This window comes from Pseudophryne corroboree, chromosome 5, assembly GCF_028390025.1.
Source record: "Pseudophryne corroboree isolate aPseCor3 chromosome 5, aPseCor3.hap2, whole genome shotgun sequence".
NCBI classification, from domain to species: domain Eukaryota; kingdom Metazoa; phylum Chordata; class Amphibia; order Anura; family Myobatrachidae; genus Pseudophryne; species Pseudophryne corroboree.
The window spans coordinates 132,017,637-132,042,646 of NC_086448.1; the positions used below are offsets into that span (position 1 = coordinate 132,017,637).

General features: G+C 44.3%; 1 protein-coding gene across 2 annotated transcripts; it reads left to right on the plus strand.

The window, feature by feature from the left end:
• The first annotated feature begins 819 nt into the window (after positions 1-819).
• CCDC126 (coiled-coil domain containing 126) lies at positions 820-20,903 on the plus strand. Of its 2 annotated transcripts, none has more exons than XM_063921730.1 (3): positions 820-1,056; positions 15,540-15,934; positions 19,407-20,903. In XM_063921730.1, the coding sequence occupies exons 2-3, from the start codon at positions 15,697-15,699 to the stop codon at positions 19,586-19,588; spliced, it is 420 nt and encodes a 139-aa protein (XP_063777800.1). In that variant the 5' UTR covers positions 820-1,056; positions 15,540-15,696; the 3' UTR covers positions 19,589-20,903. The 2 variants fall into 2 exon arrangements, with proteins under 2 accessions (XP_063777800.1, XP_063777801.1); XM_063921731.1 differs by lacking the exon at positions 820-1,056 and adding an exon at positions 13,417-13,622.
• Positions 20,904-25,010: the final 4,107 nt, after the last annotated feature.

A 25,010-nucleotide genomic window follows, 5' to 3' on the forward strand; every position in this document is an offset into this window, starting at 1 on the left:
GTACTTTAACGTCTGAAAGTGAACAGTACTTACAGTAAACACCTTTATGGACGTGTGTGTGTGTGCTTAACTAATATTCTACTAGCCCTTTAAATACCAATGCACTCTCTTCCCCATCTCACAGCAGATCAGCAGCTGTTGTGCACTGCACTTGTTCCAGCGCAGAAAATGTTAAACCAAAGCTAATGGAAAAGGTTAATATTTTAAAATACACACAATATAAGCCATTAGTAGTAACAGAGCCTGGTGTCTCTCTTACTATGCAAGATAAATATGTGCAGACTGTGCATTACCCATTCCATCGTTATCATAACAGGAAATCCATAATGTACAGCATGAATAATACATGCAAGGTAATATATGGGGGCTGATCTGTGTAGTAGTGGTGTAGCCATTGGCTATGCAATATTAACCATGACATACACTGCACTACTTAGGGCAGGCATGTCCAAACTGCGGCTCTCCAGCTGTTGAGAAACTACACATCCCAGCATGCCCTGACACAGCTTTAGCATTCTCTGACAGCAAAACTGTGTCAGGGCATGCTGGGATATGTAGTTTCACAACAGCTGGAGGGCTGCAGTTTGGACATGCCTAACTTAGGGAATCTCCATAGCTTTCAGATGTGTTCAGTCACAGCAAGCAAAGGACCTGTCAGACGGAGGAACAGGAACATAAACACACACACAGCAGCAGCAGCAGCTCCCCTCCCCTGCCTGCAGCTCCTGCACTTACAGGAAGAGTGGAGGCGCTGCCAGGGAGGTTGGGGTATTGGCCAATCAGGAGCTAAAATACAAACGTTAGCCTCTAGGGCATTGCACATCAACCAATGGCAGAAAGGCTTTGTTTCTTTACCCAGGAAGAGGCTCTGCTCTGGGTGGATGTTCTCTTGTCATTGTTTAGGGTGCACTGCACTGTGTGCAGTAGCAAAGCAGAGTCCACTGTGCATGCATCAGCAGACACTGGCAGCCATGGCACAGCAGCAAGGGCCAGTATAAGGGCAAGACCTGTGGAAAGGAAGATAATCCTGTGCTCTATGTATGCCCCTGCTATCAGGTAATCAGGGAGAGGGCAGGGTGGTAACTGGGCTCCTGTAGGATCTGTACATCAGCTGCCTGTTAGTAAAGTCAGGTTAGATCCATGTCAGGCTCTGGGAGGGGGATTGTTGGTTTAGCAAGCAAGTTGCTTTTACTATGTCTATTACCCTGTCATTTGTTACACAGACGCTTATTTCACTGTTGCAGTTTATTCAGAACTAAACAGGAACCTGCCAGCCATAAACAAAGTTATTTTGTGTTTTTATTGTATTTATTTATTTGTCATAAATCAGATCTTGTCATCATGACATGCATTGCTGGGGGAGATACAGCGATTATTCATCAAGGTCACATGGTCTGGCACAGAGATCCCCACAATGCTGACTCTATCACATATACACTGTCCTCTATAGCAACCAGAAACTGCAGAGTTACTAAGCTCAGGGGCACCTGGACTGGATATGTCTGTCTCTGATTATGCATTTAATACCATTGTAAGCAATTATAACAGGGAATTTTCTGACTAATAATAGGTGTTATGTACAGCACTAATAATGGGTGTTATGTGTATAGCACTAATGGATGTTATGCCGTATTGGTCACAAATTTTTAGAATTGCTTACAATTGTGTTACATGTGATTGTAACATGTTTAGATTTACTAATATATTGTTCCTTTATTAATGTTTATATTTTGGAATGTGTAAGCCTGTTAAAAAAGGGGTCTATTTACTAAGTCTTGGAGAGAGATAAAGTAGACATAAATAAAGTACCAACCAACCTGCTCCTGTCATTTTTTAAACAAAGTCTATGACATGGCAGTTAGGAGCTGATTGGCTGCTGTTTTATTTCCATCCACTTTATCTCTTTACAAGGCTTCGTAAATAGACCCCTGTAACTTGTTGTTATAGCCAATAATTTAACTTGTCAAACAAACAAGGTAAGTGCTGTGTTTTGCTGATTGAACGGTATCCGGTCTCTAGGTCGACAGTCATTAGATCGACCACTATTGGTCGACATGCATTAGGTTGACATGGTCACTAGGTCGACATGCGTTTTTCATATTATTTTTTTTCTTTCATTTTTTTTTTTTAACTTTCTTATACTTTACAATCCACATGGACTACAGTTTGGAATAGTAACCTTGCCTGAAGTTCACTCGCCATGCGAGAGGACATGATGCACTAATTGGGGTTCCCGGGCACTTTATGCAAAAAACAACACAATTAAAAAAAAAAAAATACTCATGTCAACCTTTTTCCACGTCAACCTAATGACTGTGTCGACCTATTTCAGGTGTCGACCAATAGTGGTCGACCTAAGTGTGGTCGACCCTATGATCCACACCCGATTGAACAGTGTTTTTTTCTGAAACCCTGATGATTTTCTCCATCATTAATACAGAATTGGTAAGGGTTTTGTAATGCTGCTTTCACATCGCAAACCCTGCTTTTAAAACGGGTCTTAAAACGGGTCTGAGCAGTTAAACCCCCTTCACATCGCATGTTGTAACCAGTATATTACCGTTTCATTACCGTTTTGGTACCTTTCACACTGAACCCGTTTCACCCATAGAAAACAGTGGTTGTCATTGTAAATGGACTTTTCTGGCCCACACATAATTAATAATTATTAATTAATTATTAATAATTTGGCTAGTTGTACGATGGAACCCAGCAGCTTCAAGCATCTTTACCATGTTTTTGTAGATTACTGCATCCTTCACTGTCCCAGTGATTTGTCTACATATTTCTTCATCCCCTCTGATCCTAAGCAGCTCCCTAACCTCCTCATCCCTCCAATTTGCCATTTTAAACTGTATTCTGTATAATAAAACGCTCCCTTCACTCTCATGTGTTTCCTCCAGTTTATTTCCTGCTTCTGCCTGATGACATCATGCATGGAGACAGCCTATCACCTTCTGTGGCTTGGAAATACTGTTTCTGAGCCTTTCACACTGCACAATGAAACGGGTCTGAACCGTGTAGGACCCTGCTTTTTAACCGTTTCAAAATACCGGTATTTTGAAAATGGTAAATTCAAGGTGGCCCTTGCACACCGCAGCTAGAACCGTTTTGGAAGGCTTAAAAATCGACAATTTACCAGGTTTAAGCTGCGGTGTGAAAATGGTATTAAAAATCTGCAATTTACCGGGTTAAAGCTGCGGTGTGAAAGGGGTATAAGAGATGGCAATCATGAATACCTCGCAACATACATGCTGTTTTGTGATGCTATGTCTCTTTGTACTTGCATAAATGCACGCGTATTAATATGAGATGCAAGGATCTATTTGTCAGGATGGTTAGTGGTGGCCGTAGAGCCTCTTTCACCACACACACACATACACAAATGTATTTCTCTAACGTCCTAGTGGATGCTGGGGACTCCGTAAGGACCATGGGGAATAGACGGGCTCCGCAGGAGATAGGGCACTTTAAGAAAGCTTTGGATTCTGGGTGTGCACTGGCTCCTCCCTCTATGTCCCTCCTCTAGACCTCAGTTAGATCCTGTGCCCAGAGGATGAAGGGCGCACTGCAGGGAGCTCTCTTGAGTTCTTTGCTATAGAAAGCATTTTTGTTTTGGATTTTCACTTTTTTACAGGGAGCACTGCTGGCAACAGGCTCCCTGCATCGAGGGACTGAGGAGAGAGGGGCAGACCTACTTAACTGATAGGATCTGCTGCCTCGGCTACTGAACATCATTAGTTTCAGAAGGGGTGAACACAGGTTCGTCCTGGGCGTCCACCCCCGGAGCCGCGCCGCCGTTCTCCTCACAGAGCCAGAAGAGCAGAAGCAAGAAGACGTCTCAGGCGGCAGAAGCCTTCAGCTTCACAGAGGTAACGCACAGCACTGCAGCTGTGCGTCATTGCTCCACATCACCTCACACACTCCGGTCACTGTATGGGCGCAGGGGGGGGCGCCCTGGGCAGCAATAGTTACACCTCTTGGATGGCAAATAGGTATATACATGTACAGCTGGGCACTGTACATGTATATAATTGAGCCCCCGCCATTTTTTCACGATTTTGAGCGGGATAGAAGCCCGCCGCCGAGGGGGCGGGGCTTCTCCCTCAGCACTCGCCAGCGCCATTTCTCTCTCTACAGAACGCTGAGAGGAAGCTCCCCGGACTCTCCCCTGCTTACACACGGTGAAGGGGGTTTAAAAAGAGAGGGGGGGGGGGGGCACATAATTGGCGGATACAATATAATACAGCGCTACTGGGGGAAAAACATTCTGTGTTGGTCTCCAGGTTGTTGCGCTGGGGTGTGTGCTGGCATACCTCTCTCTGTCTCTCCAAAGGGCCTTTCAGGGGATACTGTCTTCAGACAAAGTTTCCCTGGGTGTGTGCAGTGTCGGTACGGGTGTGTCGACATGTTTGATGAGGAAGGCTCGCTAAATGTGGAGGAGGAGTGCTTGAATGTCAGGCCGACGTCGGCAACTCCGACACCGGACTGGGTGCATATGCTAAATGTCTTGAATGCAAATGTAAATCTGCTGCATAAAAGATTAGACAAGGCTGAAGCTAGAGATCAGTCAGATAGCCAGCCCGTGCCTGTCCCTGGGGAGCCAGGACCTTCAGGGTCTCAAAAGCGCCCCATATCCCAGGTCGCTGACAGATACCGGCACAGATACTGACTCTAGTGTTGACTATGAGGATGCAAAATTACAGCCGAAGGTGGCAAAAGGTATTAGGTACATGATTATTGCCGTAAAGGAGGTTTTGCATATCACGGAGGAACCCCCTGTCCCCGACACGAGGGTTCACATGTATAAAGGGAAAAGGCCTGAGGTCACGTTTCCGTCCTCATTTGAGCTAAGCGAATTATGCGAAAAGGCTTGGGAATTTTCAGATCGGAGACTACAGGTTCCCAAAAGGATTCTCATGGCGTATCCCTTTCCACAGAAGGATCGGATACGATGGGAATCTGCGCCTAAAGTAGACAAGGCGCTGACACGCTTATCCAAGAAGGTGGCACTGCCTTCTCCGGATACAGCTTCCCTCAAGGATCCTGCTGATCGCAAGCAGGAAATCACCCTGAAGCACATTTACACACATTCAGGAACTATAGTTAGGCCGGCCATGGCGTCGGCCTGGGTTTGTAGTGCTGTTGTGGCATGGGCAGACTCCTTATCTACGGAGATTGACACCTTAGATAGGGATACCATCCAAATGACCATGGAGCATATCAGAGATGCTGCCTTGTATATGAGGGATGCTCAGAGAGACATTTGTTTACTAAGCTCTAGAATAAACGCTATGTCTATTTCTGCTAGGCGGCTCTTGTGGACCCGACAGTGGACGGGAGACGCCGACTCGAAGCGGCATATGGAGTCATTGCCGTACAAGGGGGAGGATTTGTTTGGAGAAGGCCTCTCGGACCTAGTCTCTACTGCTACGGCTGGTAAATCGAATTTTTTACCATATGTTCCCCCTGCAGCATTCTAAGAAGGTACCGCATTATCAAATGCAATCCTTTCGTTCCAATAAAAACAAGAAGGTACGTGGATCGTCCTTCGTTGCCAGAGGTAAAGGCAAGGGGAAACGGCTGCACTCAGCTAGTTCCCAGGAGCAGAAGTCCTCCCCTGCTTCCGCAAAGTCCACAGCATGACGCTGGGGCTTTCCAGGGGGGTCAGATCAAGTGGGGGCACGTCTTCGTCTTTTCAGCCACGTCTGGGTTCAATCACAGGTGGATCCCTGGGCAATAGAGATTGTTTCCCAGGGATACAGACAGGAATTCGAAGACATGCCCCCTCGCCGGTTTTTCAAATCGGCTCTGTCAGCTTCCCCGTCAGAGAGGGAGCTAGTGTTAGGCAATTCACAAATTGTACATTCAACAGGTGATAATCAAGGTTCCTCTTCTCCAGCAAGGAGAGGGTTATTATTCATCCCTGTTTGTGGTACCGAAACCGGACGGTTCGGTCAGACCCATTCTAAATCTAAAATCCCTGAACCTGTACTTGAAGAGGTTCAAGTTCAAGATGGAATCACTCAGAATGGTCATCGCCAGCCTGGAGGGAGGGGATTGGATTGTGTCCCTGGACATAAAGGATGCGTACCTTCATGTTCCGATTTTCCCCCCTCACCAGGCGTTTCTGAGATTTGCAGTACAGGATTGTCACTACCAATTTCAGACGTTGACGTTTGGTCTTTCCACGGCCCAGAATTTTCACCAAGGTAATGGCGGAAATGATGGTGCTCCTGCGCAAGCAGGGAGTCACAATTATCCCGTACTTGGACGATCTCCTTATAAAGGGGAGAAGTTGATGGACAGTGTGTCTCTGTCCGTGAAGACGTTGCAGAGGCACGGTTGGATTCTCAATTTACCGAAATCCCAGCTAGTACCTGCAACGCGTCTGACCTTTTTGGGCCTGATTCTAGACACCGACCAAAAAAGAGTTTTTCTTCCGGTGGAGAAGGCTCAGGAGCTCATAGCCCTGGTCAGGAACCTTTTAAAGCCAAAAAAAGGTTTCTGTGCATCATTGCACAAAAGTTCTGGGGAAAATGGTGGCTTCATACGAGGCCATCCCCTTCGGCAGGTTCCATGCGAGGACCTTCCAATGGGACCTATTGGACAAATGGTCCGGGTCCCATCTACATTTGCAGAAACGGATCACCCTGTCTCCCAGGGCCAGGGTATCTCTCCTGTGGTGGCTGCACAGTACTCACCTCCTAGAGCAGGCTTTTTCAACCAGTGTGCCATGGCACACTAGTGTGCCGCGACCAGTTGCAAGGTGTGCCGCAGAGCCAGAGAAGCTTCCTGCACCTTCAGAGTGAACTGTTGGCCTGGGCTCTTCTTAGAGGATCATTCATGCTCCGGCTGTGACCTATGCCTTGATGACGCGGTGGGGTGACATCATAGGTCACGGCCACCGCATCTCACCAGCCAGCCAGCCCAACCGCCTGCATACACATCTTCCAGTTCCCGCCTGCATACACAGCTTTCCTTGCCCACCCACATCTACACCCGCCCGACCATCTGCTGCTCAGTATTCGCAGCACTCCACTATGAACAACCTCCGCCACTGAGGGACAGGGAGGAGGACAGCCGACCGGTAGGGGCTAATATTTCTTATGTTATTTCTCCTGTGCGGAGCAATAGGATTTATGGGGGGGAACAATGTGAATAACTCATATGGGGAGCAATAGGATTTATGTGGGGAGAAATGTGTTTGATTTATGTGGGGAGCCATAGGATTTATGTGGGGAGCAATGTGATTGATTTATATGTGAGCAACATGATTTATGTGGGGAGCAATGTGATTGATTTATGTGGGGAGCAATAATATTTATGTAAGGAGCAACATGATTTATGTGGGGTGCAATGTGACTGTTTTTTCTGTGTAGGCTGATGTATGTGTTGATTTTTTATTACTGTGAGGGCCAATGTGTATTCTTTAGGTTTTTTTTCTGTGGGGAACGGATGGTGTGCCTTGGCAATTTTAAAATATTGTTCGGTGTGCCGCGAGTGAAAAAAGGTTGAAAATCACTGTCCTAGAGGGTCGCAGGTTCGGCATTCAGGACTGGATCCTGGTGACCACGGACGTGAGCCTCCGAGGTTGGGGAGCTGTCGCACTGGGAAGAAATTTCCAAGGTCTCTGGTCAAGCCTAGAGACTTGTCTCCACATCAATGTCCTGGAGTTAAGGGCCATTTACAACGCCCTACGCCAGGCGGAGGAATGGCTCCAGAACAAACCGGTTCTGATTCAGTCGGACAATGTCACGGCAGTGGCTCATGTAAACTGCCAGGGCGGCACAAGGAGCAGAGTGGTCATGACAGAGGCGTCCAAAATTCTGCGCTGGGCGGAAGGCCATGTAAGCGCACTATCAGCAGTGTTCATCCCGGGGGTGGACAACTGGGAGGCGGACTTCCTCAGCAGGCACGGCCTGCATCCGGGAGAGTGGGGACTTCATTAAGAAGTCTTCACACAGATCGTGGATCGGTGGGAACTGCCTCAAATAGACATGATGGCGTCCCGTCTCAACAAAAAGCTAAAGAGGTATTGCGCCAGGTCAAGAGACCCTCAGGCGGTAGCGGTAGACGCTCTGGTGACACCATGGGTGTTCAGATCGGTCTATGTGTTTCCTCCTCTGCCTCTCATACCCAAGGTGTTGAGATTAATAAGACTAAGAAGGGTCAGAGCAATTCTCATTGTTCCAGATTGGCCAAGGAGGACTTGGTATCCGGATCTGCAAGAGTTGCTCACAGAAGATCCTTGGCCTCTTCCTCTAAGGCAGGACCTGCTGCAGCAGGGGCCCTGTCTGTTCCAAGACTTACCGCGGCTGCGTTTGACGGCCTGATCAAGGCTAGGAAGGATGTGACATCGAAACATTATCACCGTATATGGCGGAAATATGTTTCTTGGTGTGAGGCCAGAGCTGCTCCTACGGAGGAGTTCCATTTGGGCCGTTTGCTTCACTTCCTTCAAACGGGAGTGAATTTGGGCCTAAAATTAGGGTCCATAAGGGTCCAAATTTCGGCCTTATCCATTTTCTTTCAAAGAGAATTGGCTTCTCTTCCTGAAGTACAGACTTTTGTGAAGGGCGTGCTGCATATTCAGCCACCCTTTGTGCCTCCGGTGGCGCCTTGGGATCTTAACGTGGTATTAAGTTTCCTCAAGTCACCTTGGTTTGAACCACTCAAAACAGTGGAGTTGAAATACCTCACTTGGAAAGTGGTCATGTTGTTGGCCTTAGCTTCTGCAAGGCGTGTTTCAGAATTAGCGGCTTTATCATATAAAAGCCCATACCTAATTTTTCACGTGGATAGGGCAGAGTTGAGGACTCGGCCTCAATTTCTGCCCAAGGTGGTCTCCTCTTTTCATATGAACCAACCTATTGTCGTGCCTGTGGCTACTCGGGACTTGGAGGACTCTGAGTCCCTGGATGTGGTCAGGGCTTTGAAGATTTATGTGACCAGAACAGCTAAAATCAGGAAGACTGAAGCTCTGTTTGTTCTGTATGCGGCCAACAAGGTTGGCGCTCCTGCTTCAAAGCAGACTATAGCTCGCTGGATCTGTAACACGATTCAGCAGGCGCATTCTACGGCAGGATTGCCATTACCTAAATCGGTTAAGGCCCATTCCACTAGGAAGGTGGGCTCTTCTTGGGCGGCTGCCCGAGGGGTCTCTGCATTACAGCTTTGCCGAGCGGCTACTTGGTCAGGTTTCAACACTTTTGCGAAGTTCTATAAGTTTGATACCCTGGCTGAGGAGGACCTTGTGTTTGCTCAATCGGTGCTGCAGAGTTATCCGCACTCTCCCGCCCGTTTGGGAGCTTTGGTATAATCCCCATGGTCCTTACGGAGTCCCCAGCATCCACTAGGACGGTAGAGAAATTAATATTTTACTTACCGGTAAATCTATTTCTCGTAGTCCGTAGTGGATGCTGGGCGCCCGTCCCAAGTGCGGACTTCTTCTGCAAGACTGGTATATAGTTATTGCTTCAATAAGGGTTATATTATAGTTGGTCGGTCTTGAACCGAGGCTATGTTAATTGTTCATATTGTTAACTGGGTAGTTTATCACAAGTTATACGGTGTGATTGGTGTGGCTGGTATGAATCTCGCCCTTAGATTACAAAAATCCTTTCCTCGTACTGTTCATATCCTCTGGGCACAGTTTCTCTAACTGAGGTCTAGAGGAGGGACATAGAGGGAGGAGCCAGTGCACACCCAGAATCCAAAGCTTTCTTAAAGTGCCCTATCTCCTGCGGAGCCCGTCTATTCCCCATGGTCCTTACGGAGTCCCCAGCACCCACTACGGACTACGAGAAATAGATTTTCCGGTAAGTAAAATCTTATTTTTTCTTTTCTTTTAATTTTTTCCAGGTTCTATTTAATTTACAGTAAGAAATAGTCAAATTAGTGCTTCAAAATGTTTTTTTTTTTTTTTTTTGTGCATCAGCATTTTTGTAAACAAGTCTCCCTTTTTTTGTAGGAACAATTTTGAGTCGTCACTTTAAATATTGCTGAGGTTTGAATTGTTGTTGCAGGCGTTTTATGTTACATAAACTGCAAATGCATACTTGTCTACCTACAGTATGAGCACGGTGTTAAAGTGGATATGCGCTTCTACATCTGAGAGGCTTGTCGTTAATATGACTTACATTCAAATGTAATGAAGTCATGCGTGTGACCATATAAATCATTGTGCCTTCTAACCAATACAGGGAAATGGCACTGATCATCCCATTTGACTGTATAACCCCTCCCCCCCAAGAATATACCTGCTACATAATGGGGGTAATATGCAATCAGGGAGATTGCTAGACTCTTCAGGGAGTCAGGAGGATTGCTACTATTACAGGGTATCTCCCTGATAATCAGGGAGACTTGGAAAGTATGGCCCAAGCTATTTGAGTGGGCAAGTCTGATGGTATCCAGCTATCAGCCTGTGAGTTGCACGTAGGTCTGAAAGCGAGCACATTGTAAATTCAGAATGATGGAAAACAGAATGCTGATGTGATTATGCCCACATCCTAATACATATGCATTACAGTGCCCCATTTTTTTTTTATTGGCAAGAGCAGCTATTATCACTGTAACCTGTATCTACTCCATTCTAAGTTTAAAAGATACAAATAAAATAGGCGTCCCCTCAGCATATAAGGCGTGTAACTCTGGCTACATGCCCATGAGACTGTTTTCTCACATGCTTATTTTACTACAGCCAGGAAAGTGCTTCTTGGGAGGTACACTTATTTAATATATTTTTTATGGTATAAGCCAGTGTTCTCAAGGACCAGCACACACTAAGCATTATGTACCGACACACGCTTTGGGAACTGCTGTTGTAATGGAAAATTAATTAGTTGCTAATTCATTATATATATATATATATATATATGTGTGTGACTATTTAACTATTATATTCTTGTAACTTTCTTTTTCTGTAACAATAAGCTTCGAAGTTTTGACTTGGATTAAAAATTCTTAATCTTATTTCTGTTATCTGTGTTTTACAAACCCAAAAGCCTCGACAGAAGGTCAGGATACCTCATTTTTACGTATTAATAAGTTTGTGTGAGGGTGAGAGCAGAAGCTCGCCCTGGGCGTGGTCCCTCAAAGTCGCATAGCCTGGTGGCGCAGCGACTGGTACTTCTGCTAGTGGCAGTTACCACGTGGATTTACCTCACACGCTGAGGTAATCAGAAAGGTGTCACGGGGCAGCGTTCTCAGATTGGCGTATCTTGAGAATCTCCTCGCCAGGATCGTGACAAACTTGATACTTCGGCCACCTTGATACTTATCTCAATGTTGTCTACTGATGTAGTTATGTTTAGTTACCCTGTACTTATCCTATATTGTTTTCAACTGTCAGTCACTGTTTTCCTGTTTTGATTATGCGCATATGTACTCTGTAATTGGGCGCTGCGGAACCCTTGTGGCGCCATATAAATAAAGGATGATAATAATAAAATGTGTGTATAATGTATATAATTTATTTAGTTATTTATTTTTTAAGAGTGATAGAGTGCAGCCACATATTAACTAGTCAGCAACTAAATTGATTCGTCCCGTCCCCCCCACTGCAGACTCTGCAGCAATTTACAGTAACCCTACAGCAACAAATCTGCTTCTGTTGTTTGAAATGAAGCACGACTTTGCTAAAGTAATCACTCAGCATTATAATAGTGTTCCGTGTTAGAACTTTGCACCAGTGAAAAGGGCTGTCAGGTGTGCTGTTGGCATACTTCATGTATTTTTTGTTTTTCCTTCTCCGGTGCACACCTGGGGAAGGGATGGTAGCAGGCTTTCATTAGCCTGTACCGAACAATGCAGAGGTCTTTCTTTAAGAAGACTAAACCAATGCTACTTGCTTTATCTCCATTAAGAGGTCAAAATTAGAGCGAGGGGGATTGATTTTCTACCAAAACATGGGAGATGTTAGCACAGGCCTGGCCAACCTGTGGCTCTCCAGCTGTTGTGAAACTACACATCCCAGCATGCCTTGCCACAGTTTTACCACTCCCCAGTAGCAAAATCAGAATCCGCTTTATTGGCCAGGTGTACTCACGTACACTAGGAATTCTTTGTGGTACAATGCATTGCCAAGTAGCAACATGAAGGGGGAATAACATAGCATACATTACAAACATTACACATATGAGTTCATACTGCACATTGCAACTGTACAATAGACTCGACATATTATTATACATGTAAGACTAAAAACAAAGGCTGCTTGGCAGAGCAGCACCGAGGCAGCCATCCGCGGCGCCAACTAGAACTCAAACAATGCACATAATACAGAAGATTTAAGTATTACATCAAAAGATAAACCACACAGACAAAAAAGACAGAAAGCATAATGCAGAATTGGTGTAGGCATTTTGGGTAATAACCTCCAGGGGTTGTGTATTCCACCCTCACAAGGTACCAGGTGCGGCAGCCATCTTAGGCGTGCTGCGTAGGATTACCCAGGGGGGAATAGACCACCCCTAGAAGAGAACACAAAAATGGGGAGATTGCAGAGTCCTTAAGTTCAGAGTAGGGTTACACTAAAACCATCAGGTCCATGTATTTTTCATCCCATCCACAAGCGCACCAGATAAGGCAGCCATGTTGGGCGCACTACGAAGGTTACACAGTGGGAGATGAGCCATACAAGGGCCAAATGCATGTATGGGAAAACTGACACGTGTGTAGTAGTATGCTATGACCTGCATGGAACTGTGGCAGGGCATGCTGGGACGTGTAGTTTCACAACAGCTGGAGAGCCACAGGTTGGCTAGGCCTGTGTTAGCATAACTGCCAAACAGTGGAGGCAGCCATATTGGGATCTGAGCCTGTATTCTTTACTGCAGACCATGAATTCAGACAGTGATGTAATTGTTCCTTGGTGAATTAATAGACTATGGAGTTGATGCATCAAGCAGTTAAAAGAGTGAAGTGGACCAGTGGAGATGTTGCCCATAGTAACCAAATGGCTTTGAGGTAGCATTTATCAAATACAGTCTATAAAATAAGTAGATGCTGACTGATTGATATGTAAAACGTCTTCACACTTTTCACTGCTTTATACATCAACCCCTGTGTTCTCATATATGTTGCTTCACACTCCCAAGTTACTTCCTCCATTATACGAAGTTAATAATATACGTTGATTGGAGTACAGTTAGTCAGGTGTCTATAGTAATGTTATTTGCTGTGTGTAGTTACCTGGAATAGGGATTACTGAAACCCCTGCTGGGCTGGACAAATTTCTTCAAAAGTTAGGAACCACATTGTACCTGCCTGAAGCCCTCATGGCTCTGACTTCTGTTCCTCTGTACACTTTTTCCAGGTACCATTAGAACATGGCACAACATTACCACAAGCTGTGCTGGTAATGTGGCCAGACCCTGACTTTGGCTAGTGTAACAGAGGAATATGTCATTACTTTGTGCCTAGGACCTGTAACACAAGGAACCAGTTCTAGTGGTGCCTGAAAAAAGTGTTTGAGAGCTGCCCGTCATTGTGGAGAGGAAGGAGAGAGCGCGGAAGGCACATATGTTTTGAGATCATTTTACGAACCGCCATGTCACGCCACGTCACGTCCCTGTGTTATGCTCTAGGAAAGCAACTCCCAATATTGATTTCTAAAAGTAAGTATAAAGGTGGGTACACATTAGGCGATGTGCTCCATGAGATACGTGGCTGTGGTATGGAAGGTTGACCACACTTAGGTCGACAGGTCAAAAGGTCGACATGAGTTTATTTTTAGTGTCGTTTTCTCCGTACAGTGACCGGGAACCCCAATTAGTGCACCGTGTTCCCTTACATGGCTTGCTTCAGGCAAGGTACCTCACTCTGCTACCGCTACGCTCGGCACAGGTTACTATTCCCAATCGTAGTCCTTGTGGATTGTCAAGTATGAAAAAGTTCAAAAAAAGTTTTGTTTTTTTTAAAACTCATGTCGACCTTTTGACCTGTTGACCTAGAGACCCAGTTGACCTAGACATTGTCAACCTAGAGACCGGATACCGAGCTACATTGCCTAGTGCAAGCATGTCAAACTCGCGGCCCCTAACAAATACATATGCGGACCACAGGTTACTATTGTCAAAATGATTGAATGCGACCGCCACTGGCTGTATTCGTTCTGAGCATGTGCAGCAGCTATTTGATGAAGAAATGGGGAAATGACCATGGGGGAGCTGCTGTGCATGCACTTCTGGCTGTAGTGTTCAGACTCTACCAAGTTCTGCCTCCCCGACACATCCCGCATGTCTGTGCCATGTTTGTGTGTTCCCGGTTGCCCTTGATTTGTAGGAACTGGAAGAGGAGCAAGGGAATCTATTCTAATCTAAGCAGCAGGTAAATTGGAGGGGGCTGGCAGAGGGGTTGGAGGCTGAATGCACATAGTAGGCACAGCGGGTTTTCTGTTGGAGTTAGACATAGAGCAAGAGGGGAAACAGTGGTCATGTGGCTGGAGTGGAGGGACAGAAAGGCTCTGGAAGGGACACTTTTCCACATTTTCCCAGCTCAAACGGATATGTGGTATTATTATAAAATTGCATATAAGACTTTTTTTCTTGCGGCCCACACAATCTTAGACCCTGATTATTTGGCCTGGTTGGGTTTTCGAGTTTGACATACCTGGTCTAGTGTGGCCCCTCCCGGCCCGGGCCGCCGGACGTTGGGCATACACACTGGGGCTAATTCAGACCGGATCGCTGCTCGTGTGCATTTTCGCACAGCGGGCGATCAGGTCTGAACTGCGTATGCGCAGGCCAGAGATGCGATCGGCATCTCAGCCCAGTGATGCCTCTTCCTGATTGACAGGCAGAGGCGCTTGCTGGGCAGGCTGGTGGCGTTGGACTGCCCGTGCCCAGACCGTACAGGGGACGGGCCGTGGCTGCTTGGCATCACACGCAGCCGCTGCAACCTGGAGAGCGACGGGTAGCTCCCTGCCAGCACGCAGTAGCTGCGCTGGTAGGGAGATACTATTCAGGTCCAAAAGCATCGCCGCGTGCGATGCTTTTGTACCTATGCGGGGGATGGGCAGAGCCAGACATGCGGGGCAGACTAGCCCTGTGCTGAGCGTCCTCCCGCATGTCTGTGAAAGTGATCGTAGATGTGCTAAATTTAGCACATCTACGATCATGTCTGAATTACCCCCACTGTCCGATATCGCAGTGACGTGACGTCATACCGCGGCCGGGCTGTACATGCAGCTTTGGATGATGAGTCTAAAATGAGCTGCATGTACGGCCAACACCGCAAGTCGTTAACGATCCGCGGGTGGCTATGCATCGGCCTTCGTTAGCCGCAAACACACTGGGCAATATAGTAAATGATATCACTCAGGAGGGGGAAAATGAGTGATATCGTTTACTATATCGCTAAGTGTGTAAGCACCTTAAGAACACGTGCTGCAATCCATGTCTGTATTCTGAAAAACCTGCTTCAGGGAGTGATTGCTGGGGAATGCCTGTGGCTGTGTTGGTGGGGCTCCGTAGGGAACCTTTATGTTCTTTACCACCGCTCTCTAGAGATACTTTTGTGATTTTGTTTTTCAGATGCCACAGATGACCTCTAGGGTTCTTGGGATGGTAAGAGGAGAGAACCATTCTAAAATGACTGGTGGAAGTGTCCGCTCCATCCGTGTTCTTCGTGTCTGATACTTTGGAAAGAAGCTGATTATTGGTTCAAGTTAAGTATAGAAGGCGAAAGAACATGTATCTATCATTCTCCAGAAAGACAGTGTCTCAGAAACTGAGCATTTTGCTTCTTGCCTTTGGATTCATTTGGGGACTGATGCTGCTACGCTACACGTTTCAGTATCCCAGGCACCAGAGCAGCACTGAGCTCCGAGAGCAGATCTTAGATCTCAGCAGAAGATATGTGAAAGCCTTGGCTGAAGAGAATAAAGATAGTGTGAATGGCGGAAATGGTGGCTCCATGGCAGGATATGGTAAGCTATACAAATCATGATTATTCAAAAGAGCCAGTAATCCTTAAGTGATCTATTTAAATGATCCTGTAGCATCCTCAAGTATCCGTAAAGGTTGCTGGCAGTCCCATGACAAAATTATGCTTTTGTTTTATTTTTTATAACCTAAATCACTGTGTCGGGCTATGAGAATGTTGCTTAACTTCTGGATGCTATTAGTAATTTATGATTCTGGATTATCATGGTAATCGAAGTCATATGACACATGATGTGGAGGCATTTGAACCCTCTGAGCATTGTCTACACCACAGGTTCTCAAACTCGGTCCTCAGGACCCCACACAGTGCATGTTTTGCAGGTCTCCTCACAAAATCACAAGTGAAATAATTAGCTTCACCTGTGGACCTTTTAAAAAGTGTCAGTGAGTAATTCATACACCTGTGCACCTGCTGGGTTACCTGCAAAACATGCACTGTGTGGGGTCCTGAGGACCGAGTTTGAGAACCCCTGGTCTACACTGTGACCTTTTCCCGCTGCAACCATCACATTATAAGTCATGTCTGGCAGACATTTTTGTTTGCTAACCATAGAGATTTTGAAAAGAAGATAATGAGATTATTTGTGTGTATGATTTTATAGAATGTGTGGGATTGCTGGTTTAATAGAGGGTGAGATATTTGACATTGTATTTATTTCAGTTACCAAAATAGAAGCGTACATATACAGTGATTTTTATTTTGGTTTTACAAAGGCATATTTTAATTCATTTTACTTTTGTTGCTAAAAAATAAGTGGTACTGTGCATTTAATACATTCAGGCTAAGGACAGTTCCTGCCATTTGCATTCAGCAGACAGATCAATAGAAGTGACGCTGTGTAATTGCTCACCTATACAGGAAAAGAACCAATCCTTCCTGATTTTGTATAAGGACATAATCTATAGTACTTGTGTTTCCTCAATTAATTGGACATGGTAGAATACTCAATGTCTTCCTCTGAATTAAACAAATCGATTAAAACCTCCTAATTAAAAGAAGCATTTGTTCCATTTAATCTGTGTGTTTCACAGCTATAATATGTGGTTGTTTATTTTCTGTGTGTATCACACGGAATGGTGTGTTCATTGCTATATATGTGAAAAGATGTCTACATACTGGATCATTTTGTAATGTGTTTTATAGATCTTTTAATGGGGCTTTTCTTTGCTATTGTAAAATTTGCTTTCTGTTTTGCAGTCAAGGCTTTAGCAGGAAAGAAAGTTTGGTTTTATTAAAGTCCAATTTTGTGCATTTACACATTCTGCACAACAGCTGGGTCTGCTCTACAGTAAGTGAAAGAGCCAGTCACAGACTTTGCAGATTGATCAGACAGGTAGGACAGTGAGGCTTCATTTTTATAACAAATACGAGGAAGCCAGTTAGGAATGCAGTAATAATACCTGAACACAAATCAGGTTTTACCAGTTAATATATTTATATCCATCTCCCCCACTCCCCCAGCTGTGCTCTACTGTCACACCTTTGGGCTATCAGCGACAGTTCATCCTTGCCGATCTCTGCTCCAATCTCCCACCCTGCTTGTTGCAGTAGGCCACCTCTCCTGGAGTAAAATTAGGGATTTGACACTTTGCGTTATTTTTTTTATTTTTTTTGAAGTTCCAATTCCTATTTCATGAAGATGTTGCCAGTTTTTCTAAGGCCCTTCTGAGGGAGGGCAACAGGCGTATTCTGCATTTATCATACTTTTATTCTGTCTGGAATGTGCGGACAGCACCAAGCACTTATAGCTGGAATGTTGCTGATCTAAGACAAGTTTGTGTTCTGAAATGTGAAATACAGAACTGTAATACTGCTCTGTGTTCTATTTTTTTAATTAGAAGTTTCAAACCTTCTAAACAGGACAGGTGGCTAAAATGCTCTTGGCAACCAATAGAATATACATGATAGCTAGAAGCGGTTTGGTTTGTATCGGCAACTTTTCCTTTGTCCTCCTTTAGAAGGTTGGATACATCTATCACAGTGGTTCTCAAACTTGTTCCTCAGGATCATGTTTTCCAGCTCACCCGGCAAGTGCTCAGAGTATCACCAACTATCACATTTCAAAGATCCACAGGTGACCAGGAAAACATGAACTGTGTGTCCTGAGGACCATGTTTGAGAATTACTGATCTATGTGATAGACCCTGTCTTTTCCTGGCAGGCAGGCAGGCAAGACTGCCCATTACTTGCATTCTGGAATGCGGAGTTGTGAGAGAGCAGGTAGAGGCTCTGGTATTCCTAAAGAATTATTGGTCTTACCCCCCCACCCCTCCATGCACCTTCCTTATTGATCTCACTGAGGCCCTGCTTGTAGCTCTTTCTTAGAGGTTTTTTATCTTAAGTAGAAGCTAGACAGCGCTCTAGACTGACTCAACCTTCTTCAGTGTCATAGTTGGTCACTGTACTTAAGGCAGAATAGAAAAAACATACCGCCTGCTGTTGTCCAGGAACTTGTGGACAGTCTGCCAAGAAGGGTGTCTGCAGTAATCACTGCCCGTGGTGGATCTACAAAGTTCCGACGTCAAACAAATCTAGATTTATCTGCTGTCAGTGTCCAATCACTTTTGTCTACATAGTGGATTAAGGCACAACTTCATACTTCTAAAGTGTAAGTGTGATTCCTGCCATATACTACTCTACTCTAATATAAAAGGTGTTTCTCTGGCAAGCTGTCGAGTAATTACAATCAATATGTATTTATATGTTATTGTGTATGTGCCACTTACCACTCTTGTTGGTGCAAGACACAACTCTTTATTGTATTTGTTTCTTCATGTGGTGTTGTGTTTTCCACATTAATAATTTTTTTGGTACAGGTATACGGGATATCTTCTTTTTATGATCCAGTTTTTTTCATAGATGTTCATATACATGATTTTTAATTGTTATGGAGATTTGGCGTGAGTGCCGCAGGTGCCCATTATTTCTGCTCGCACCCTCCTGAGGTGGCGAGCAGAAATGTGCGAAAAAGTCATGCTTTTGGGCAACAAACTTCAGTTTCTGCTGCACTTCTAATAGTTTAGATGGGTTTATATAGGAGATTTTGGGTGCTATAAGTAATGGGCGCCCATCGGCAAAACAGTTAAAAAGCTCTGTTGGGTGATCATTACATTTAGGCATGCAAGAAAAATATTGAATCCCCCCCATGGACTGGTTCCGAGACGATCACAGTTGGGAAGCCAACACATTATATGAAAAGTGAACCACAAATAAAGGACTCAAATTTGAATTTTGAACTTTGAGGTTTATTAGCATCATGTGAATCTTGGTGTGCCAGTGTCTTCTGTAGATGTATGTATGTATGTATGTATGTCTGTACAGATTTTAATGGTCACCTACAGCTAAATAAGCTGTACTAAGCGGAGCACTAAATGAAATGGTTATTGTACTGTTAAAATGTATGCATGTACGTATTTGCATATGTTTTATAATGTTTTTGTTCTACTTGCAAACAGCTGATCTGAAGAGGACCATTGCAGTTCTTTTAGACGACATTCTGCAACGCCTGGGGAAACTAGAAAACAAAATTGACTATTTTGTAGTAAATGGGTCATCCAGTAACAGTACTAACGGCACCACTGGGAATCTGGTCCCGCTAACCACAAGTAAACGCATCAATCCCTCTGGAAAGAGATGATCACAAGAAAGAAACAAAACTACTACTCTGAGTTTCCAAAATGGCTCCACTATCGCCACTCCAGCTGTAAGACTGAATCTAAAATCTCTTTACTGGGATGAAAAACTGCTGTAATGTCAAGTGTTGCGCACTTGTCAAGAATTATTGGCCATAAGAATTGTTTTTTTTTGTTTTGTTTTTTAATGATAGAGTATGTTTTCTACGTGTGAATTATATTATTCTGTTTTGATTTGTTATGGATAATCTTTAGTACTGTAAAGTGGAAAAAAAAAGAAAATATTTTGATCCTGTTGTAAAGAAAAAAAGTATACTTGTAGTATATTATATTTTGCTATACGGAAAATTATGTTTTAAGCTTAGGTTTTTGAAAGTGTGACCCAAAGAATGTATTTATTTGCACTATTTGTTAAAGCATAACCATAGATAATTTACTGTATTGTTTATTTATGTTCGCTCACGTGACAAAAAAAAAGTAAAGGAAAAGCTACGTCACTACATTTTAAAGGGGCACTCTAAAAATTAGAGCAGAGGTTCTCAAACGTGGTCCTCAAGGCACCTCAATGGTCCAGGTCTTAGGTATATACATGGCTCAGCACAGATTGTTAAATCAAATTGACTGTGGTGCTAATAAATTCACCTGTGGCCAAGCATGGATACATCAAAAACTTGGACAGTTGGGGTGCCTTGAGGACCATGTTTGAGAACCTCTTAATTCGACCTTAAACTGTAATTTAGTGGGCTCTTCCCCTTAGCGAGACCTGGCTTATTCAGCTGGTTAACACTTAACTAGCCGAACGTCTGCAAGCTGGAAGAGTAACACCATGAACCAAGTTCTCTGCGTGCAGCTTGCTGTTGGTCAGTGTGATATGCTTTTGCTGAAGCTGTGCTTTATTAAACCCCTGTTTGTGTGCAGCTCCCGGGAAGTTCTCGAAGGGGAAGGAGCAGCTTGTTGAACCTTAACATTTAACTTTGAGTGCTCCTTTATTCTTCTTTTCCAGAGACTACTGTACTTCTAAAAGTAGATGGCTGGCGCTTAGCTTAGTGCTGTAGGTCAGAGCCCCTAAAGGAGCACTTTTTTAATCAATATGTGCAATTTAAAAGTGTGTTAGTTCATAGTGTTGCACAAGTAACCATACTATGCATTGTAGAGAGGGAAATGTACCCCTCAGTATAGAATGAATGACTATTTGTAGCCTCCGTTGAGTTCACAAAGGCAGAGGGCTCAGACTTCATGCATTGACACAGGCCATGGAATGCAGAAATGATTATCTTCCCTGTGTCTTCCCAAATAAATAGAAAAATCTATACAGTAAAATAGTACTGCCTCTTATATACAGGGACATTGCTGTGTAAAACAAGTTGTTTTTATATTGACTTGCTTGCATTGTCTAACAAAGGCATTCCCAACCTCTGTCATCAAGGCACACTCAAAGGCCGTACACCAGTGATTTTCAACCTTTTTTTACTCACGGCACACCAAACAATATTTTAAAATTCCCAAGGCACACCATCAGTTCCCCACAGAAAAAAACAAAAGGCACACATTGGCCCTCACAGTAAAAAAAAATCCACACATACATTGGCCTACACAGAAAAAACAATCACATTGCTCCCCACATAAATCCTATTGCTCCCCACATTATTTATTCACATTGTTCCCACCATAAATCCATATAAATCCTTATTCTCTTCACATAAATCCTATTGAAATCCTATTGCTCCCCACAGGAGAAATAAAATAACAAATATTAGCCCCTACCTGTCAGCTGTCCTCCTCCCTGTCCCTCAGTGGCGGAGGTTGCTCATAGTGGAGTGCTGCGAATACTGAGCAGCGGGCAGGTGTGGATGTGGGTGGGCAAGGAAAGCTGTCTATGCAGGTGGGAACTAGAAGATGTGTATGCAGGCGGGTGAGCTGGTTGGGTGGTGAGACGCGGAAGCCGTGACCTGTGATATCACATCGGTGCATCTTCAAGGCATAGATCACGGCCGGAGCTGCTCTGGCTCCGCGGCACACCTTGCAACTGGTCGCGGCACACTAGTGTGCCACGGCACACTGGTTGAAAAAGCCTGCCGTACACACTAAGGGGTATATTCAATTGAAGTCGAAAACTGCCGTCTGTCGAAAAGACGGCTGTTTTCGAATTTTTAAGGTTGAATCCTGATTCGACCTATTCAATAGTTTGCTAAATTTTTCGACAAGTCGATAAATTCGACTTGTCGAAAAGCATGTGGATTGGCGGAATAGCTGCCGATCCACGTGTTGATGTTGAAAACGGGGCCAAATCCGACAGGTTTTGGCCCCCTTTTCGACCATCTCAGTCCAACATCAAAATGATGTCGCACTGAGATGCGAACCCAGAGGAGGCGAGGGGAGGAGCTGCAGGGAGACGGGGGGACAGCCGGCGGGCATACAGGGAGATTAGCGCTGCAGCTGGATGTCACTCACCCGCCCGACCTCGCGGCAGCTTCCACCCAGCTCCAGCACGCTGCTGGAGCCGGGTGGAAGCTGCCGTGAGGTCGGACGACTGAGTGACATCCTGCTGCACGCAAATCTCCCTGTATGCCCGCCGGCTGTCCCCCCGTGGCTCGCCCCCCCCCCCCCCCCCTCTCCTCCTCTGGGTCCCATCTAAATTCAACTTGAAAAAGTCGAATTTTAGATGGGATTGAATAGGGGTTGTCGGATCCATTCCGACAAATACATGTCGGAATGGATCCGACTTTAATTGAATATACCCCTAAGCGATTACACTGAAAGATATGAACGATCTCGTTCATATCTCTGTGTGTATGCACCAACGATGAACGATGCGTGGCCCCACGTTCGTTCATTATTGGTGCCGGCTCGTTTAAACATGCAAGCTAATATGGACAATCTCGTCCATATTAGCATGCAGTGCTATGGAGCCGGGTGATGGCTCTTAACAGTGCAGGATTTAGTGATATCCAGAGTTTAGCACATACGGTAAAATCAAAATAAAAGGTAATAATTTAAGTCACCTGTGCTCAAGCATGGATGTCGCTAAAACTTGGACTGGTAGTGTGCCTTCAGGACTGAGGTTGGGAATGCCTGCTCTAACATGTACTAGTTAGTTAGTCATCAGAGACTAAGGGGGAAATTTACTAAAGGTCGACTGTGGACACTCTGCGAATTTACTAAGAAACAGTTTGCATGGTACGCTCATGTCAAATACACAAACATCCTCAATATTAAGGTGCATACACACGGTGCAATATAGCCTTGCGATTTTGACTATATATGTATGTATGTATGTATGTGTGTATATATATATATTAGTGATGAGCGGATTCGGTTTTACTCGGTTTTACTCGGTTTTACTCGGTTCTCAAAACGGCATCTTATTGGCTCACGGATGTCACGTGTTTTGGATAGCCAATAAGATGCCGTTTTGAGAACCGAGTAAAACCGAGTAAAACCGAGACCGAACCTCGCTCATCACTAATATATATATATATTATATATATATATATATATATATATATATATATATATATATATTAATGCAAATCGCACCATGTGTACACAACGATACCGATGCGCGGTCCCGTGGGGTCAGTATTGCATGGTTTGACTATCTAGTACTCAAGTATAGTCAAAATCGCACATAGCCAATATTGCAAACACACATTGTCAATATTGCACAGTCAGAATCGTATAGTCAAAATCTCACCGTGTGTATACACCTTTACATGAGCACCAGTGGAAATCTCACATTTAGTAAGGAAAATGGACAAAACGTTCGTTTTAGATAAATTGGTTAAATCAAACAGATTGATAATTTTATTTATTTTCCAGTGTTTGGCAGCATGTGGTCAATTGTCATTTGCTCCCATACATTACCAGATTTTTGCTCCAAGACTGGATAGATAATTAATCTTTAAGTGCAGAGGTTCTCAAACGCGGTCCTCAAGACACTCCAGCGGCCCAGGTTTTAGGTATATCTGTGGCTCAGCACAGATGGGTAAATCAAACTAACTGTGGTGCTAATTAAGTTATCTGTGGCCAAGCATGGATAAACCTGCAACCTGGATTGTTGGGGTGCCTTGAGGTTCAGGCTTGAGCACCTCTGCCATAGTGTGTATCCAGCTTAGAGATATCTCACAGTGTATGTCCATAGTATCTGCTGGGTTACAGCATGCCAGATACAATATCTGTCGGTCTGATTGGCATGTTATATGACTTTGTGAACCCAGCATTACTAGGGGGGAGATGTATCAAACGTTCTTTAGAGGTGAAATCGAAAGGTTGCCCATAGAAACCAGTTCGCTTCTACCTATCATTTTATGGAATGTACGTGATAAATAATAGCTAAAAGCTGATGGTTGTTATAGGCATACATCTCCTCCAAAATTCTTTGGCATTCCACCTATTACGTAGATCTGCAGACAGCTCTGAGTGTGGAAACTATAAGTATGGCCACGTGGTGCTCCTACACGTCTTTCACTAGGTCAGAATACTGACAAACTGAGACCTGGGGGGACCAGAGTAGTATCCCAAGCTCAAGCATTGTATTTAGTACAAGTTAAACATCCACTGATGTATTACTGCTACAAGAGAAGGGGGGGGGGGGGGGGTACACACAGAATTAATCGGGATTGATGCAGTGTCTCAGTCATGGCCCTAGTTTCTGCAGAATAGAGAGGCTGAATCAGTAAACAAATGCTTCTACACTGCATCTACATAACACAGGTGACTGTGAAAAGCCTCATATCAGTGACTAGTATTGTGAATCTTACAGTGCTATGCAATTTTGCATATTTGTTGGCTAAATATAAAATGCAGTAATATTACACACCGGAAGCAAATTCTGTTCAGTTTGTTACCCATATATAATGATTTATAGAAGTTAGTTTTAGAGGGTGATTTATGGGCCTGTGTCTTGCAAAAGACAATATTAAAAAAAAAAAAAAAAACAGAATTCAGTGCTCATTTTGAATTGCTGTGAAACCATATTTGAAGTACTGCATTCCGTGACCTGTCACTAGATAGAACACGGACATTTAAAAAAGAAAAAAGTGAACTGTCATTTCTTATCAGCACTTTATTTGACTTTCAGTGAAAGACATTTAAAGGATCTGCTCTGAAGAAAACTCAATATATGCTTGTGTATGGTTGTATGTTCAGAATAGTTCATACCTATAAGGTTTACACAACAGTTGTGGCAAAAAGAGAGTTGTACTAAAGATGGGTACACACTTGTCCAATCCTCGAGATCGGACTCCAGACTAGAATGTTTATACAATCCCACTGCAACTGTAAAGCGCAACGGAATAGGCTGTGCTATATAAGAAACTGTTACTGAATAAATAAATACTGCAGACCTGGTCACAGATTCTACATCCAATCCATTCCTACACACGTGTCCAATTTTTCAGCAGACATCCAATCTGCGTGTGCTGAAAC